Below are 16,764 nucleotides of genomic sequence, written 5' to 3'. Positions count from 1 at the left end.
ATGGATGAACTTTTTAATTCGCCAAGGAAAAACAATATTTACTGAAAGGCTATCATGTAGGAAATGACATTAATTTCAGCTAGAACGTGCATTATTCGGAATGCACCCAGTTACTTTGGGTGAACAGTTTAGAAACACATTGAATCCCTTAGAATTTTATTCATTATTTCTAATCTAAGTAAAGTCTAGATAATTTTTTTTCTTTTTTTTTGGGGGGGGTGGGGGAAGATTTCAATGAAAGACAGTCTTACCACATTCTTTAATAATCTACTCTAGTTTTCATTCAAGACCTTGAATTTTGTTTAAATTGAGCCTTGACTGTATACCTAAGGCAGAAGAGTGTTTGGAGCATTAAGTCTCTTGTAAGTAAAGTATTCTGTTATATGACAGTTGAGATGAACTGTGCTTCCCCTGCTTACCTGACAGTTACTTGGTGAGCAGTTAATTGCTTATAAACACCTGTGGTATTGTTAAAACAAATATTTGAGTTGAGTTTAGGGAAAGAGAGGTACTATATTCCCCTATATTCGTGGAGAAGTCTTAGTGGTTCTTATATATTGCTGTGGGATTTGTTCAGTTAAAACCCCAGATATTATCATGGCAAACATCTGTATGTTCAAAGTTATCTAATTCTTTGTTGCTATAATAAGTGACTGTAAAAGGGACGTGGTGGGTTAACACATTTGGCCTCAACTTCAGTATTGCCAGATCCAGTCAAAACCATTTGGGCAAAAAACAATCCATGCAATCCCCTATGATTATCCCCATTAATGGTGGGGAGAACAGGCATGTGTATTTAATTTTTATTTAATTTCAAATAAGTAAGTGTTCACTGCACAAATCTGAAATACTTTTTATATTTAAATTGGAAATCACTTAAAGATAGTGAAAGATCATCACGAGGATGTACAGATATCTTGTTCCCTTTCACCATGTCTCCCTGGTCAGTTTCTCACTCTATCAGTTGCTGTTTGAGAATTACAGCTTGGCTCTGAAACATACCTGCCTCTTCTCAAATAGTCTCTGCATTGTGTATCTGGTGGTATATTTGAGCTTCGAAGGATTTGTCCTATGGAATGCGAAGTAAAAGGTAAATAGTCAATTAAGTAGAGAAGTTACTGTCAACAGGTATATGTACACAAAGCCAATACTAAAGGAGAATAATCTGGTGTTAGCTCTTAGAGAAATATTTGCTATTGCTAAAACTCAATTTAAACACTCTAGAATGAGTGTTGATTATATATAATGTGTGCTGTGACACCCTTTAAAATTTTTGCCTATGAGACTTCTCATGACATCTAGTTATATTACATTTTTAGTTTTTGTATTTTTATCCTGTTCATTACCAAAAAGGAATTAAAGTGGTAGTTTTCAGTTGATGACTCTCTTGCACTGATTTTGATGATACATGTTTGTTTGTTCAGTGCTCTCAAATATAATAATAATGAAAATGTTTGAAATATTTTGAGAGTTACGAAAATGTGACAGAGACACGAAGTGAGCAAGTACTGTTGGAAAAATGGTGCCAATAGACTTCCTCAACACAGGGTTGCCACAAACCTTCAATTTGTTTAAAAAAAAAAAAAGTTATATCTGGGAGGCACAGTAAAGCAAAGTGCAATAAGACGAGATATGATCGTATTTATTGGCCCTTCAAATTTTCTCAGTTGTAAAGTGTGTGTTCATATCTTTTGCTCATTTTTCTATTGGGTTGACTGTCTTTTTCTGTCTTGGCTTTCCTTGGCACTTTGTGTGTCCCTATACATTCTAGAAGCAACAAAGACACATAAGCTATTGTGATTTTGCTTGAGAGTATATTGATTCTGCAGGTTAATTTGAGGAGAATTGGTACATTTATAGTATTACATCTTCTGGTGCATGTTTATGGATGTCTCTCGGTTATTTAGGTTTTCTCCAGTTTCCTTCAGTAAGGTTTCACATGTTTTTTTTTTTTTTCTAGAGGCCTTCAACATCTTTTGTTAGATTTATTCCTAAATACTTGATAGTTTTAATCCCATTATGAATGGTAGTTTTAAAAAAAATCCATTATTAAACTGGGCTGCTGGCAGATAGAAATACAATTGGTTTTTCTGTATATGACATTGTAGCCAGAATCCTTGCTTAATTGGGTCAGTAGGTCTAATAATTTATCTGTGGATTTTCTGGATTTTCTAAGGATTCTAATCACATAATATGTAAATAATGACAATTTTGTTTCTTTTTTCCAATCCTTATACTTTTCTTTTGGTTTTACCAATCTGGTTCCCACTGATGGAGTCTTGTTTCCTTGTGTGTGTGTTTTCTCTGTGTGCTAGAGATTGTATTTGGGGAGTTATTTGGAGGACTATACTGAGCCCTAGGAGAATTGTATATTTCTTTTTTTTAAACTTTGGGTTTATTTATTTATTTATTTATTTATTTATGGCTGTGTTGGGTCTTTGTTTCTGTGCGAGGGCTTTTTCTAGTTGCGGCAAGCGGGGGCCGCTCTTCATCGCAGTGCGCGGGCCTCTCATTATCGCGGCCTCTCTTGTTGCGGAACACAGGCTCCAGACGCGCAGGCTCAGTAATTGTGGCTCACGGGCCGAGTTGCTCCGTGGCATGTGGGATCTTGCCAGACCAGGGCTCGAACCCGTGTCCCCTGCACTGGCAGGCAGACTCTCAACCACTGCGCCACCAGGGAAGCCCAAGAATTGTATATTTCTTCAGAAGGGTTTTCATTTTCTCCTTTCATGAGTCTGTGGGTGCAGCTAGTCCAGGGTATTGTTTCTCTGCTACTGTTCTTTTGATATGTGTCCTCAGAAATTGGCAGAGTAGAAATTTGAAAGTATATTGAGTTTAAGTTTTCTTCCATATTTTGGCTTCATTAATGATAGTAATGACTTAATAATCATATTAGGAATGATTTGAGATATCAGGGTTTTAAAAGTTTTAAAAAAGTATAGAGTCTTCACTAGAACAGAAAAGTGCTTTACTGAAACTGAATGCAGAGTTTTAATTTTTAAACGTTATAAAATATGTTTCCTTTTAGATAAGTGATGAAGAGAAGACTCTCCGAGAACAGGATATTATGGCTTCATCACACAGTTTAGGTGGTGTTCAGTTGGAGCTGGAGTCAGTTTATAAGGTAGGTATGCTTTTAAAGTACTTCCTAGGTTTTGTTAAATGTATCACATTGAGCTTCTATCCGTGTTTTATTGACGTGTTTGTGTAGCCTCTTGTGGGTGCAGCCTCTCCCCCTCCTGTTCGGATGTTGTCTTCACCCCCCGGATGTGCTGCTCCCCGCCCCGGGCTGCGCTGCACCGACCCCTGGCGCTGCTCGGGTGCCGACCCGTTGCGGGCCACGCTCTCCTCAGTGTGCTCAGCCTTGGGCTGCGCTGGGGCTGGGAAGCCCTGCAACGCCCCTCTCCCCCGGCCCCTTGTTCCCTATGCCGCCCCCGCGAGGGAGCCTCTCCTCCCTCCCGGGTGCCTTGGGGCCCCGGCCTTCTTCCTCCTGCCCTGGTCCGGCCCCTGCCCCCTCACCGCCATCCGCGCACCCTCAGCACAGACTCCTGCCTGTGTGAGCCTGGTGCAGGGCTGTGGGGCTGTGGACCTCCCGAAGCAGGGGAGGGGCGGCTATGTGCCGCCCATGCCCGGCGTCTGGTGCGGGTCCTGCCACCACGGGCACTCCATCCCCACCTCCCCCGCTCCACCCCCGCCCCAGTCTGGCCACCGTCCTCCGGCAGGGCCAGGGAGCCACTGTCCACGTGAGTCCGTCTTGTGTTCTTCAACCAAGTGGTGAACTGCTTCAGGGCAAGGACTGTGGTGCTGGATGTAGAAATCTGTAAATTAATTAGAAACTTTCTGTAAAAACACATGATCTGATTATTGTGTGGTGTCATTGAATACATTGAAGAATTATGGGCGTGTAGATTTAACTCTTCCATAAAACTTGGGCAAATAGGGTATTTGGGGATTTTTTTTTTTTTTAACCTAGTTTTTTACCTCATTTTTAAGCAGTAGAAAAACTCTGTTGAAGAGTAAGGATGATTTTTGCAATTTATTAATACCATTACCATAATCTGCTCATCTCTTAAAATTTTACCATAGTTCATAGGACTTTAAAAAGTGTAAGTAGAATAGTATTTATTAGGTTTTTAAAAAAATATTTACTGGTAAGTACTTATTTTAAAGACAAAACTGGACATTTATTATTATTTCCATTTCTTAGTGTTGAGATTAGCTTTTCCAATATATTTCTCTGGAGAAAGAGTGGAAACATAGATGAAGAAATTTGGAATTACTTACTAGTAATTTTTAGCACTGAACGTACTGTATACACATTGGATTCCACTTGATGCAGAATAAAATGTGGACTATGTCATGTGAGGGGAATGCAGTGTACCTAGAGGGCTTGAGCTGGGAATTTGAAATCCTGGTGATTATAATTTGTAAATTGATGAGTTAAGAATGAAAATAAAGCATTTTAACTTGGCTTATTATTTTTTGAAAGATCTACTCTAAAACCAACACATTTTTGGCCTGCAACTCCTTCCTAATGCTATTGTTTACTTACAAGGAGGATAAATTGATCTTCTTGCTTTTTTTTTCTTTTGATCTGCTGGGACTAATGACTTTCTCATAGGAGGGATTTTGTTTAGCCTTAGTACTTACGAAGACGTAGGAGAATTTCGTAATGACAGGTACTGACTTATTTTCCCTGTTTCACACTGAATTCAGATCCCTTTTGCTGATGCTCTGGATTTGTTCCGAGGAAGGAAAGTCTATTTGGAAAATGGCTTTGCTTATGTACCACTCAAGGACATTGTGGCTATCATCCTAAATGAATTTAGAACCAAACTGTCCAAGGCTTTGGCTGTAAGTATTTTACTTTGTTTCCATATTTCCATGTTTACTTTATTTCCATATGTTCATGTTTTCAGTTACATACTCTTGATAGTTTTGTTCTGTACTTCTTAAAAAATAATTTAATTTTTATAATATTCAGATTGCTTATGATGCTGTACTGTTATTTGTAGAACTCCTAGGTTTTAATTTTTTTAAATTTATTTTATTGAAGTATAGTTGACTTACAAGGTTGTGTTAATTTCTGCTGTACAGCATAGTGACTCAGTTATGCATATATATACTCTTTTCTGTTATGGTTTATCACAGGGTATTGAATATAGTTCCCTGTGTAGGACCTTGTTGTTTATCCATTCTATAATAGTTTGTGTCTGCTAACCCCAAACTCCCAATCCATCCCTCCCCCTTGGCAACCACAAGTCCATTCTCTATATCTGTGAGTCTGTTTCTGTTTCATAGATAAGCTCATTTGTGTTATATTTTAGATTGCACATATAAGTGCTGTCATATGGTATTTATCTTTCTCTTTCTGACTTACTTCACTTAGTGTGATAATCTCTAGCAACCATCTATGTTGCTGCAAATGGCATTATTTCATTCCATTCCATTTTATATGTGTAACACATCTTCTTTATCCACTCATCTGTTGATGAACATTTAGGTTGTTTCCATGTCTTGGCTATTTTAGTAATGCTGCTATGAACATAGGGGTACATGTATCTTTTTGAATTATGGTTTGTCTGGCTATATGCGTAGGAGTGGGATTGCTGGATCATAAGGCAACTCTATTTTTAGTTTTTTAAGGAACCTCCAATACTGTTTTCCATAGTGGCTGCACCAGCTTAAATTCCCACCAACAGTGTAGGAGGGTTCACTTTTCTCCACACCCTCTCTAGCATTTGTTGTTTGTAGACTTTTTAATGATGGCCATTCTGACTGTTGTGAGGTGATACCTCACTGTAATTTTGATTTTCATTTTCCTAATAATTAGTGATGATGAGCATCCTTTTATGTGCCTATTGGCCATCTGTATGTCTTCTTTGGAGAAATGTCTATTTAGATCTTCTGCCTATTTTTTTATTGGGTTGTTTGTTTTTTTGTTATTGAGTTGTATGAGCTGTTTGTGTATTTTGGAAATTAAGCACTTGTTGGTCGCATCATTTGCAAATATTTTCTCCCAGTCCATAGGCTGTCTTTTTGTTTTGTTAATGGTTTCCTTTGCTGTGCAAGGATGGTTTTTCTTTCTTTTGCTTGTAAGGTTGATTAGGTCCCATTTGTTTATTTTTCCTTTTATTTCTATTGACTTGGGAGAATGACCTAATAAAACATTGGTATAATTTATGTATGAGAATGTTTTGCCTATGTTCTCTTCTAGGAGTTTTATGGTATCATGTCTTATATTTATGTCTTTAAGTAGGTTTTTTTTTAATTTATTTTTTTGGCTGTATTGGGTCTTCATTGCTGCACACAGGCTTTCTCTAGTTGCGTGAGGGCTACTCTTCGTTGTGCACAGACTTTCTCATTGCGGTGGCTTCTTGTTGCAGAGCATGGGCTCTAGGCACGTGGGCTTCAGTAGTTGCAGCACACGGGCTCAGTAGTTGTGGCACACGGGCCCTAGAACACGTGGGCTTCAGTAGTTGTGGTGCGTGGGCTCGGTAGTTGTGGTGCACGGGCTCTAGGGCATGCGGGCTTCAGTAGCTGTGGCACACGGGCTTAGTTGCTCCGCAGCATGTGGGATCTTCCCAGACCAGGGATCGAACCTGTGTCCCCTGCATTGGCAGGCGGATTCTTAATCACTGCGCCACCAGGAAAGTCCCTTTAAGTAGGTTTTTATTTGTTACTACTCATGGTTAATTTTGTCATTTTTTCTTTCTCCTAGTAATGCTATTGGTGAGATGATTAATTTTGTGAACAGCCTTTGTTTCTTCAAGGTTGTGTCTTTTTTTCCTTGGAGATGGATGTCATATGTGACCCTTAACAATTAGTGTGGCCTGTGGTAGATATAACCCCTAGATTTCTGTTCTAAATTGTTATTTTGTGTCAGTAGAGGGCAATGTAGAAGAAAGTCTTTATGTTTAATTAGGAAAAGCAGTACTAGGTTAGTGCTACAATAAACAGCCTGCTGCTGGGTGAAATTGGAGGTAGCTGAGTTAAATAAATGACATAATCAGTGCTTTTTAAGAGATTTGTTTAAAAGCAGACACTTAAGTGATAACATCTTAAAAATACAGTTTTCAGTGTTGTTCGTTAATCTGAGTGCAGTTTTCTTTTGTACTTTTTTGGGACACTTTTTTGGGTACTTAGTGTTTAGTACATAACTTCAAAGTTATGTGCTGTGGCTCTTTTTAAGCTGTACTGGTTACCGTATAAGCAAAGGCCAACCTTTCCTTTTGAGTTAAAACTTATAATTTTTTCTGGTATTGTTTTTATTCTGAAAACAATAACTTTTACTCAATCCTATTTTGTATTGGTGCTAAAAGCCTCATTTTCTAAAATACTGGGTTGGCCAAAAAGTGCTTGGCTTTCTCCTGGGTAGGTCAGGGCTGAGTCTGGTTGATAGGTTGTCCATAGAGCCCTTTGCCTTGCCGTGAAGGAGAGTGGATGGAGGGGGTTACCTGGGAAGCTGTCCTGACAGCTTTGGAGTCTGAAGCTCTGGGAGGAAGGGAAGGTATTGCTTTTAGGCTGTGGCAAAGGGGAAATTAAACCCATTGTGATGGTTTCTTGATTACTGTACTTTGCAGTGAGGAAGGTTTTGAACTTGGAGTATGTAATTGAAAGAATTTGAAAATATTCTTGTAGGATGAAAAGAATCGCCCTAAAGATTTAGAAAAAGGTACTCTAATTCGTGGTAGAGGAAGAAATAAATGGTGCTGGGGGAAGTCTAAGTTGATAGAAGAATTTTACCCCAGGTGACATCTACAAGCTTGTTGTTAGTCTTTGATCATATGATTTATATTATAAGATAACAAATCTGGCTTTTGAGCATGCTTTAGGACTAGTAAAAGATGGGCATTATGCTCTCATTTGATAAGAGCTCTTTTCTCACCCTGCTGATCCGTGAGACTCAGCTGTGGCACTGCTTCCTCCAGGAAGCCCCCCTGAGCCCCAGGATTGTACTGAGTTGGTCTCCTTTGTGCCCCCACAGCATTCTGCACACTACCAAACTGCAGTGAGATTACTCCAGTTAGCGTTTTTCTTCTCAACTACAATGTAAGCTTTTTGAGAGTAAGGGCTTGGTCTTAATTAAACTTTTCTCTCTACGTAACATAGGGTCAGTGCCCAATAACATTTTGTTGGACTGATAGATACTGAATAATGAAGATGACTCTTACTGTCTGCACATAGTTTATTGCTTGTGTGTGATCTCATTTGATCTTCACCACAAGCCTCTGAGATGGACGAGGATGACCGTCTGCATCACACAGGCCAGGAAAGTGCTGCTCAGAGAGGCCAGGTAGTTTGTCCAGTGTCTTGTTGGCCGGTAATTGCTGCAGCCATAACTGGATCTCGGGTTTTCTAATTGTGATTCTTAGGATCTTTTGATGAAAACTGTGCCTTTGTGAGTAGTTGTATTATCAGGGGATTTAGATCTTCAAACTCAGGAAATATTGAAAGGTAAGTGTATTAGGGTCCAGTTACAGAGCAGGCAAAAAGGGTGAATTTGGAGCTGAGATGCAATAAATTGATAACCATTTAGGGAAAAGAATGAGGGAAAGATATATTTCTTTGCTTCACATAACAGTTTTAGAACCTTTAGCCAGTTCTCTCAGTTAATGTTTTTTTTTTTCTTTTTTAATAACTTTTTATTTGTTCACCCACGTATTGTTTTCAGTACTAGGGATATAATACTTAATAGGATAGATGAAATTTCTTCTCTTATAAAACTTATACCAGTTACCAAAGAAATAAACAATAACAATATTACATGTGACATGAAGGAGCCAGCAGAGCAAAAGTAGAGGAAAGTACATTCCAGGCAGGAGCGGTCACTGATGCCAAGGCCCCAAGGAGAGAGGGGTGGCATTTTTGCACAATGCTGGAGTGTAGTGAGCTAGCAAGGAGCCGTACAGGATGAGACGGCAGCGATGCGGGACTTTGAATAAACCAGGGTAGAGAGATTGATTTTTAGCCTAATGTAGTGGAAAACCATTGGATGGTTTTGGAAAAGGGAGTGATATAATCTGATTTATATTTAAAATAGGTTACTGTGGCTGAAAACCACTTTGGAGAGTATAGAAAGAATGGCAGTAGGAAGACTAGTTCAGAAGTTTATCACTTTAATCTAGATGGTGGCTGGAAAGAGGCTGGTTGTGGTGGTGATGATTCAGAGAACTCGCTGGATTTCAGTTACTTTCTTGAAGTGCTGTTGACAGACTGGGTGTGAGAGAAAAAGAGGAAATCAGGATAAAAACAATAATGATAGCTTATACTTAATGAACATTTAATATTTGCCAGGTGCTGTTCTAAATGCTTCACATGAGCTTCACATGAGCTTCACATTTCATCTTCACAGTAATCCTGTTGGGTGGGTACCATTTTCACTCTCTGAGGCGTACAGTCTGCACAGCTAAGTGAGGAGCCAGGGCAGGGTTTGCATCCATGCAGCCTGGCTTCAGTCTTTACTCCTGACCACTGTGTTGCACTGCCCAGACTCTTGGCCAGAGTAACTGATTAGAGGGTGATGTCTTTTACCACGATGTGGAAGACTGTGTGAGAAGTCCACAGGCTAAAACCAGGAGTTCTGCTCTGATCATGTTAAGCGGGAGGTGCTTGTCAGTCATCCAGATGGTGATGGCAAGTGTGAAGTTGGGTTTAAGTCTAGATTTCTGGGGAGGATGAAGTGAAGCCCTGAGGCATAGGAGGTCACACAGCCGAGCTTGGGTTTTCACACACTTCCACTCTCTGACTGGTGGAGCGTGCTTGCTTTGTTTTTAGAAAACGGGCAGCTTCTTAAGTTGTAGCTGAATATCTTTAAGGCAGATTCTCTTTTTTCTCACATTATGTGACTAATTTCACTTTCTGTGGGTGAGATTCATCATTAGAAGGTGCTGGTAAAACTTTAGAAAATAGACTTTCAGAAAATATATTTATTCTAATTTAGAGATAGAAAGAGGACTTTTGAGAAGCTCCCTAGGAAATAACTGACAGCAAGTAAGCAGGTCTTTCTTGGAGTCACAGAGGAAAGTAAGGATTTTCTTTTTTTGAAAAGGATTTTCTTTTTCACATGTTTAGAATAGTAGATGGATCTGTGACCCACCAAGTGTTTGTTGCTTTGGAAGAATATTCTTTGTAGGCACTTGATCAAGTAATTTTTTTATTTCTACAGAGCTTAGAATCCTCTTAAATCTTTCATCCTCTTTTTAAAAGCAGTGTTCAGTTTAGTTCCTTAAGCTGTGCTTAAATATAATTAATTTTCTTGAATGGTTACTTACTTTGTAATCATATAAGAATTTTCCTTGTCTTATTTGTGTCTAGTTGATTTCCTTTGGTTTTGGATTGATCAATATGTCTTTTCCAATATTACTTCCTGGTTATTTAATATTATTTTAAAGTGATTGCAGTGGACCAGTCAGTGTAGCTGCTAATCCTTCACCTCTGCCTTTACTCTCAGGCATCAGCCCATTTATTCTCCACTGGTACTGAGCTCTAGGAAACAAAGCAGTGCAGTTAAAAGCCATGAAACTATCGATAACAGAAAAACCATTCATTTTGGGGGAAAAAATAAACATCCTCTTTTTATTTTGAGACACGCTTGTTGACTGAGGATGCTAAATTGAATGTTGCTCTTTAGATTGTAGAGGACCTAGTAACCAAAGTGAGTATTTCAAGGTAGGGTGCGGGGTCAGGCAGGCCCACTGGATCCCACAGACGAACAAGTCATTACAAGTGAGTCTTGGCATCTTTCTTCCTATGCATTGTATTGGGTTGGCCAAAAAGTTCGTTCGGGTTTTTCATAACATCTTACGGGAAAATCCAAATGAACTTTTTGGCCAACCCAGTATTTTAGAAAATGAGGCTTTTAGCACCATCACAAAATAGGATTGAGTAAAAGTTATTGTTCTAGTGAAATATTCTAGGTTTTTGATAGGCTAGCTTAGATTCGTTGGAAAAAAAAATCAGTTTTTTATATATATATATGTGTGTGTATATATATGTGTGTATATGTGTATATATATATATATGGTGCTTAAAAAATTCCAAAGTGCTATATATTTTTCATGTGTTCATTTGAAGGGGCTAGTTCATGTAAAGAATAGAATTTTAAGGGGTTTGGATTTTTCCTTTTATTTCTCCCTGTGGTGCTTAGTACAGTTTTGCACTTTGTGTTTATGGAAATTATTGGTGGCAAGAATTTTAATGATTCACTTATTTCTAGTTGCTAGCAAATGTTAGCAGCACATCGACATAGGACTTTTAGAGCAGCACAGAATTTTAGAGTTGTGTGATAATCATTTGTGTGTTATCTTTCCCTCATTCTTGGCGCCTAGAATCCAAACTTGAGGTTTATAGTTATCAGTGGACATGCTTGTTTGTCCTATTGTGTATGGTAGTGCCTTAGCTTTCTTTTATAAGGAGCTCTCAATAAAACTTACCAGTCAGGCCTCTTCATTTTGCCCATGAAAGTTTAGCCCCATAAAGGCTGGGTGGCTTACCAAAATTCTTGTGGCTGATCGGTGAAGGACTTGGGTTCTTCACTGTGGGTCTCCCATAACTCCTTAAAGTCAGTGCCTTTTTTTCATAGATTGTTGCCTCTCCCCAGGCGCAGTCAAATACCTCTGCCCCTCTACTGCTCTCTTATTCACCCTCAAGTGTTCCATGACACGTTTTACATGTACGCTTCTCCAGGTAGGGACTGAGCCCTGTTCAGCTTCTCCAGGGTGGGGACTAAGCTCTGTTCAGCTTCTCCAGGTAGGGACTGAGCCCTGTTTGGCTTCTGCAGGGTAGGGACTCAGCCCTGTTCAACTTCTTTCTCTCTGATGCTGAGCACAGTACCTTGAGAAGAGCAGGTGCTCAGGATCTGGTGAATTACCCTGTGAGAGCTGCATGTTTGTGTTTTCTCCAGATTTGTTGAGAAAAGTAAGTGAAACGATGTTGCACTTCAGTGTCCTGTTTATAAAAGGAAAGAGTGAAGCACCTCAGATGTGGGAAGGGCTGTGCATGCAGAATATTTCTGCAGTCTCTGTTGGGAACGTCTGTGGCCACAGTAGCCTGCTTCCTAAGAACCGCTGCAGTTGGCTGCAAGGGTTACAGTTGTTACTCTTTTGACAGGTTTTCTCTGGAGTATGTAATATGTGAGGTTATATTTTGTCTAGAAATATATGATGCAGCATCAGCCAGGTTTAAACTCTAGCTTGAGAACAGCAGCTTCTCTTTTCATGGTTGAACTAACTTTCCAGAGTAATTCTTAGGTTACTATTTCTGTGGTCACCTTTGTGTCCCCTGTGCACCCTTACCCCCACTCACAGAAGAATGCCTCTGTACTCCTCTATAAACACTCCTGTTCCCCAGATCATTTATCATATTTAACAATTATAATGACCCCTTTTAACACTTCAGCCCAGATTAGCTAGAAGATACTTAGTATTTTTACACACTATTTATAGTGTTTTTTTCCCACTGAGCTGCATTGACACCTGAGTGCACTGAAACACAGATTTTTATCTCTATTACTCACTTGTGACGAGAAAATATCTGCAGATTCAGTTGCTAGGAAACAGCTGAATACTGAAATAGTTTTTTGGGGGGGGGTCCTTGTAAATTCAGTTCTTTGACAGTTCTACTCTCATAGAGCAAAAATTTATTCAGTCTCTAGAAAGAAAGATGCATCACCTGTTAGTTTTCCAATTTAAAAATTTTGCACAGGGGGAGCTAGGAATACGAATACAGTTTTGTTCCAGGATTGATTAAATTTTGAGAGTGTAATTTTTCAGTGACTGGACATTGAGAAGTAATGATTATGTGTACATCTTTGAGTTTCAGTTTTTTTTCCCAAAGCTTTCTGATTCCTCATTAATGAGAAAGAATGAGGATAAGAGAGAGATACATACACACGACACAGAGGAATTTAAACCAAAGTAAAATATTATATTAATTAAACCAACTTTGTTTCATAGAAACAGGATTGACCACATCCTGTGTTAAATCCAGATCAGCTTTTTTTTATCTGTGACACTTAATAATGGTGTGCCAGAGAAAGAATAAATATTAAAAAGAAGTGTTTGGTTATATATAATATTTGGCTTTCTTTTATACCTGACTATCATTTTTGTCATAATTATATAACATTTAGAAAAAGATTTTCATTCAGGTTCAACATAGTAGTAACTCTTTGTGAGTATTCACTGCATGCCAGGCAAATATGCAGGGGCAGAGGTATGATTAAGCTTTCAGGGTGAATGGTGAGGGGGGCAGCAGTGGGCAGAGATGTAAACAGTCCTCCTGCACTGTGGTCTGTGAAAGAGCAGTGTGTCCTGGGTGCAGCGGTAGCACAGGAAAGAGGTGATGGACTTAGTCTGGGGACCTCAGAGAAGCCTTCAAGGAAGAGGTCAGCTCTGAGCTGAGTTTTGCAGGGCTCTTTTTGGATGTGAACAATCCCTTGACCTTGTCTTTTTTGGGGTGGGGGTTGGGGATGGGGAATAAGACCAGTATTAGTTGTCTTCATTTGTAAGTTGGCTCTTTGTTTCTTCCTTGTCCACACCCTTGGTTGATGTTTCTCTTCCCCACCCTGTCTGTACAGGCAGGTGAGTACTTACTGTCCAGATACCAGCTTCTAATTCTGTACCTTCAAATTTCACTGCTTGTCTATTTAATTGCACACATATATCTGAGGAACTTGGCAGGGAGTGCAGAATACATCTTCTGATTTACATGCATTGAGAATCTTGTGTCTCAGAAATAAATATCTTATTAAGGCTTAATGTCTTAATCCAGGTGACACAGAGAGAACTCTGTGAACTCAAGTAGGCAGCATATATAACATTGGAGTGGCATGGAGAATGTTATCTGAAATGAGAGTATGTGTGAGTTCAAAACAAAAATAAAAACAGCAAATGAAAATTGTCCTGGACTAGTTGATACTAGAAATAATCAAGGAATGATAGAATGATAGAATTGAGAATCACTAAATGCACAGGTTTGGTTGCCCCTAAATTTTTAAAAAGGCACTAAGAATAAGAGTAAATGTTTATGAGACTCTTGCTGTTTGTATAAAATTTTTTATTTTTAATAATTTTATACTTTTAGGGTGCATTTTGGAGCATGATATTAGGTGAATTTCAGTATTTTCAGGCCTGCATTTTAAATTAGAAACCTCGGGCTTCCCCGGTGGCGCAGTGGTTGAGAATCTGCCTGCCAATGCAGGGGACATGGGTTCGAGCCCTGGTCTGGGAAGATCCCACATGCTGCGGAGCAGCTGGGCCCGTGAGCCACAACTACTGAGCCTGCGCGTCTGCCGCTTGTGCTCCACAACAAGAGAGGCCGTGACAGTGAGAGGCCCGCGCACCGCGATGAAGAGCGGCCCCCGCTCGCCGCAACTAGAGAAAGCGCTCGCACAGAAACGAAGACCCAACACAGCTAAAAATAAATAAATAAATAAATAAATAAATAAATAAAAATTAAAAAAAAAAAAAGAAACCTATCATAGAGTTATGAGACTTTAGTAATATGGAAGGCACTTAAGCTCTGGTTTAAAAAAAAAATTATGGTTGTCCTTGGAGCAGCTATGATTTTGTCCGTATACAAGACTGTATTTGTTGAGTTGCTAAGCAGTTAAGAGAACCGTGTCAGTGAGCAACTAAATTGAGATGTGAATGGGGTGATAATCTAGAAAAAACAGACCTGAAAATGGAAAAAGATATAGAAGACAGATTTCTTTCTCATAAACTTGGAAACAGAAGAATCACAAACAAGATTGGTAATCAGGTAATCAGGTCCAGTTTTCACATTGACTATTAAAGGCTAAAATAATGGAGGGAAGATGAAATAACATTCAATCTTTGAGGAAAAAACTAACTAATACAGCTTTGGATTTTGGCAGGGTGGCTCTAATCCCAAAGAAAGAGAATAACAGTTTGCATTTACAGTCTTTTCTAAGTCTTTTGTAAGTACATTTTCATTAATCCTTCAGACTACTTTTGAGCTTCGTTTAAAATCTTAAGAAGGAAATCATCTCTACTTCCTAAGATGCCTGAAAAAAATTACATACTGAAAGTCATAGAAATTACTGCTTTACCTTGATGGCTTCAATTTTTTATGTATTTCTAACTCTCATTTTTTTTGTTTAACACTTTGGCCAAGGAATTTATCATTTGGCAAATATTTATCAATTGCATAATGAGGGTTGGGCCTGAGGCAGTATGTTACACGTGTAGGTGTGCATGTGCGCGTGCACGCGTGTGTGCACACACACACACACACAAGTAAATTTGAAAGTGTATTTTTCCCTTCAGTTCCAGGTGGTGCGGAATCATTCTTCTTAGGTCAGGAGCCTCTGAGCTTTATTTATTTTAGGTGGAGAATTGGCCTGCTCGGTGGTGGTGGTTGTGGTTATGGAGGCAGATTTCTGTTTATTAAGCACTTACTGGGTGCCAGACACTATTAAATTTGTTATACACATTGCTGATTTAATCCTGTCAGTAGTTACTGAGCTGGTTATTAGCATGATTTTTGCAAATGAGGGAACTGAGGCTTTGAAAGTTTAAACAATTCGTCCAAGATCACAGTGCTAGTTAGTTGCTGAGCCAGAATTCTACCAGTGCACCTGAATCCTTGGTGCCCTGCTTGTGATCCCTCTTTGTGGGAAGTGGCACAATGATTCCTTTTTCCTTTTCTTTTTGGGTTATCATTGATGAGCATAAATGTGTCAGTCAACACCTTACTGTAGAGCGATGGTAGGATTGGGAATTTTACTAGTTGGAAATATCTTAAACAAGTAGTTTCTTGCATGTTAGATCGCTCTGTTGACTGAGATCCTTTAATTCATTACTGTTTTAGAACAGGGACTTTGTAGTGTCTTTGTTTTTATTTTTATTTTTGTGACACAATATGATGTAATTTATACCAGCTCAGTCTTGGATGTGAAAATGTCAATAGATATTCTTAACTGTTCCAGCCTTCTCTCTCAGTTACACTCTGTATGCTCACTCCCACTTTCCTGCCCATCCCAAAGCCCACCCACCCATGTCTTATATTCCATATACTCATCTTCTTATTATCACTTACATATTGTATGAGGGTTCAGCTCCACATCTTGTGTCTTTGCTTCTCTCATCCGTATTTCTTCCCAGTATTTTTTATTGTGGTAAAATACATGTAACGTGAAATTTACTGTCTTAACCATGTTTAAGTGAGACAGTTGTACCTGGTTCTGAAAGTGCTGTGGAGAAAGCCCCCGTGCACTGCCCTTGCCGCTGTGGAACCCAGGTGGTTCTTTTTCTGCTTCTGGTGATGAACCACAGTTGTAGTTCTTAGTGCTTGATCACAACTTTTGTCTTTTGTTTTTGTGGCCAAATATAATTTATGGTTCCTCCAGTCCCTAGTTGTAATTTCTACATGTACCGTTGCTAAAAGTACATAATACATGAATGATTTTTTAAAAAATCTGTGAGTGGTGCTTGTTATTAGACTAGCCAACAATTTGACATTTATTTTGCCTTCAATAAGTTCTCAACTTCTAAGAATACCATATATTTGAACCCACTGTTTTACTTACAAAGAAAAAAAATCTGTGTTAAATAGACTAGCGTATCTTTTTGAAAAATATGGTATGGGACTTTTAAAGTTTCATATTGTAGTGTTAAATGATTCATCTACCTTCTTGGTTCATTGTTTATTATGTTACTAGAATACTTCAACACATTTCAGACTTAATTCATAATTCAGTGTGTCTTGGACGTGAATCCATGGTTAAGTGCAAACACACAC

General features: G+C 38.9%; 1 protein-coding gene and 2 long non-coding RNA genes across 7 annotated transcripts in view; 1 reads left to right on the top strand and 2 right to left on the bottom strand.

Annotated features, from left to right (window-relative positions):
* The window catches only part of LOC309608005, a 702,496-nt gene that overhangs the window by 117,222 nt on the left and 568,510 nt on the right, over positions 1-16,764 (bottom strand). The gene's annotated exons all lie outside the window — the stretch shown is intronic.
* The window catches only part of LOC309608012, a 336,604-nt gene that overhangs the window by 40,678 nt on the left and 279,162 nt on the right, over positions 1-16,764 (bottom strand). The gene's annotated exons all lie outside the window — the stretch shown is intronic.
* PRIM2 (DNA primase subunit 2) overlaps positions 1-16,764 on the top strand; it is a 320,025-nt gene that overhangs the window by 65,096 nt on the left and 238,165 nt on the right. For all 5 annotated transcript variants that reach the window (XM_082347208.1, XM_082347210.1, XM_082347211.1 and 2 more), the window contains exons 6-7: positions 3,029-3,124; positions 4,717-4,854. In XM_082347208.1, the coding sequence (XP_082203334.1) occupies positions 3,029-3,124; positions 4,717-4,854 (234 nt within the window). The remainder of the gene's footprint in view (positions 1-3,028; positions 3,125-4,716; positions 4,855-16,764) is intronic.

Source organism: Balaenoptera borealis (assembly GCF_965194805.1).
Source record: "Balaenoptera borealis genome assembly, chromosome: 12".
Lineage (NCBI taxonomy): Eukaryota > Metazoa > Chordata > Mammalia > Artiodactyla > Balaenopteridae > Balaenoptera > Balaenoptera borealis.
This window is presented reverse-complemented; position numbering and strand designations above follow the sequence as displayed.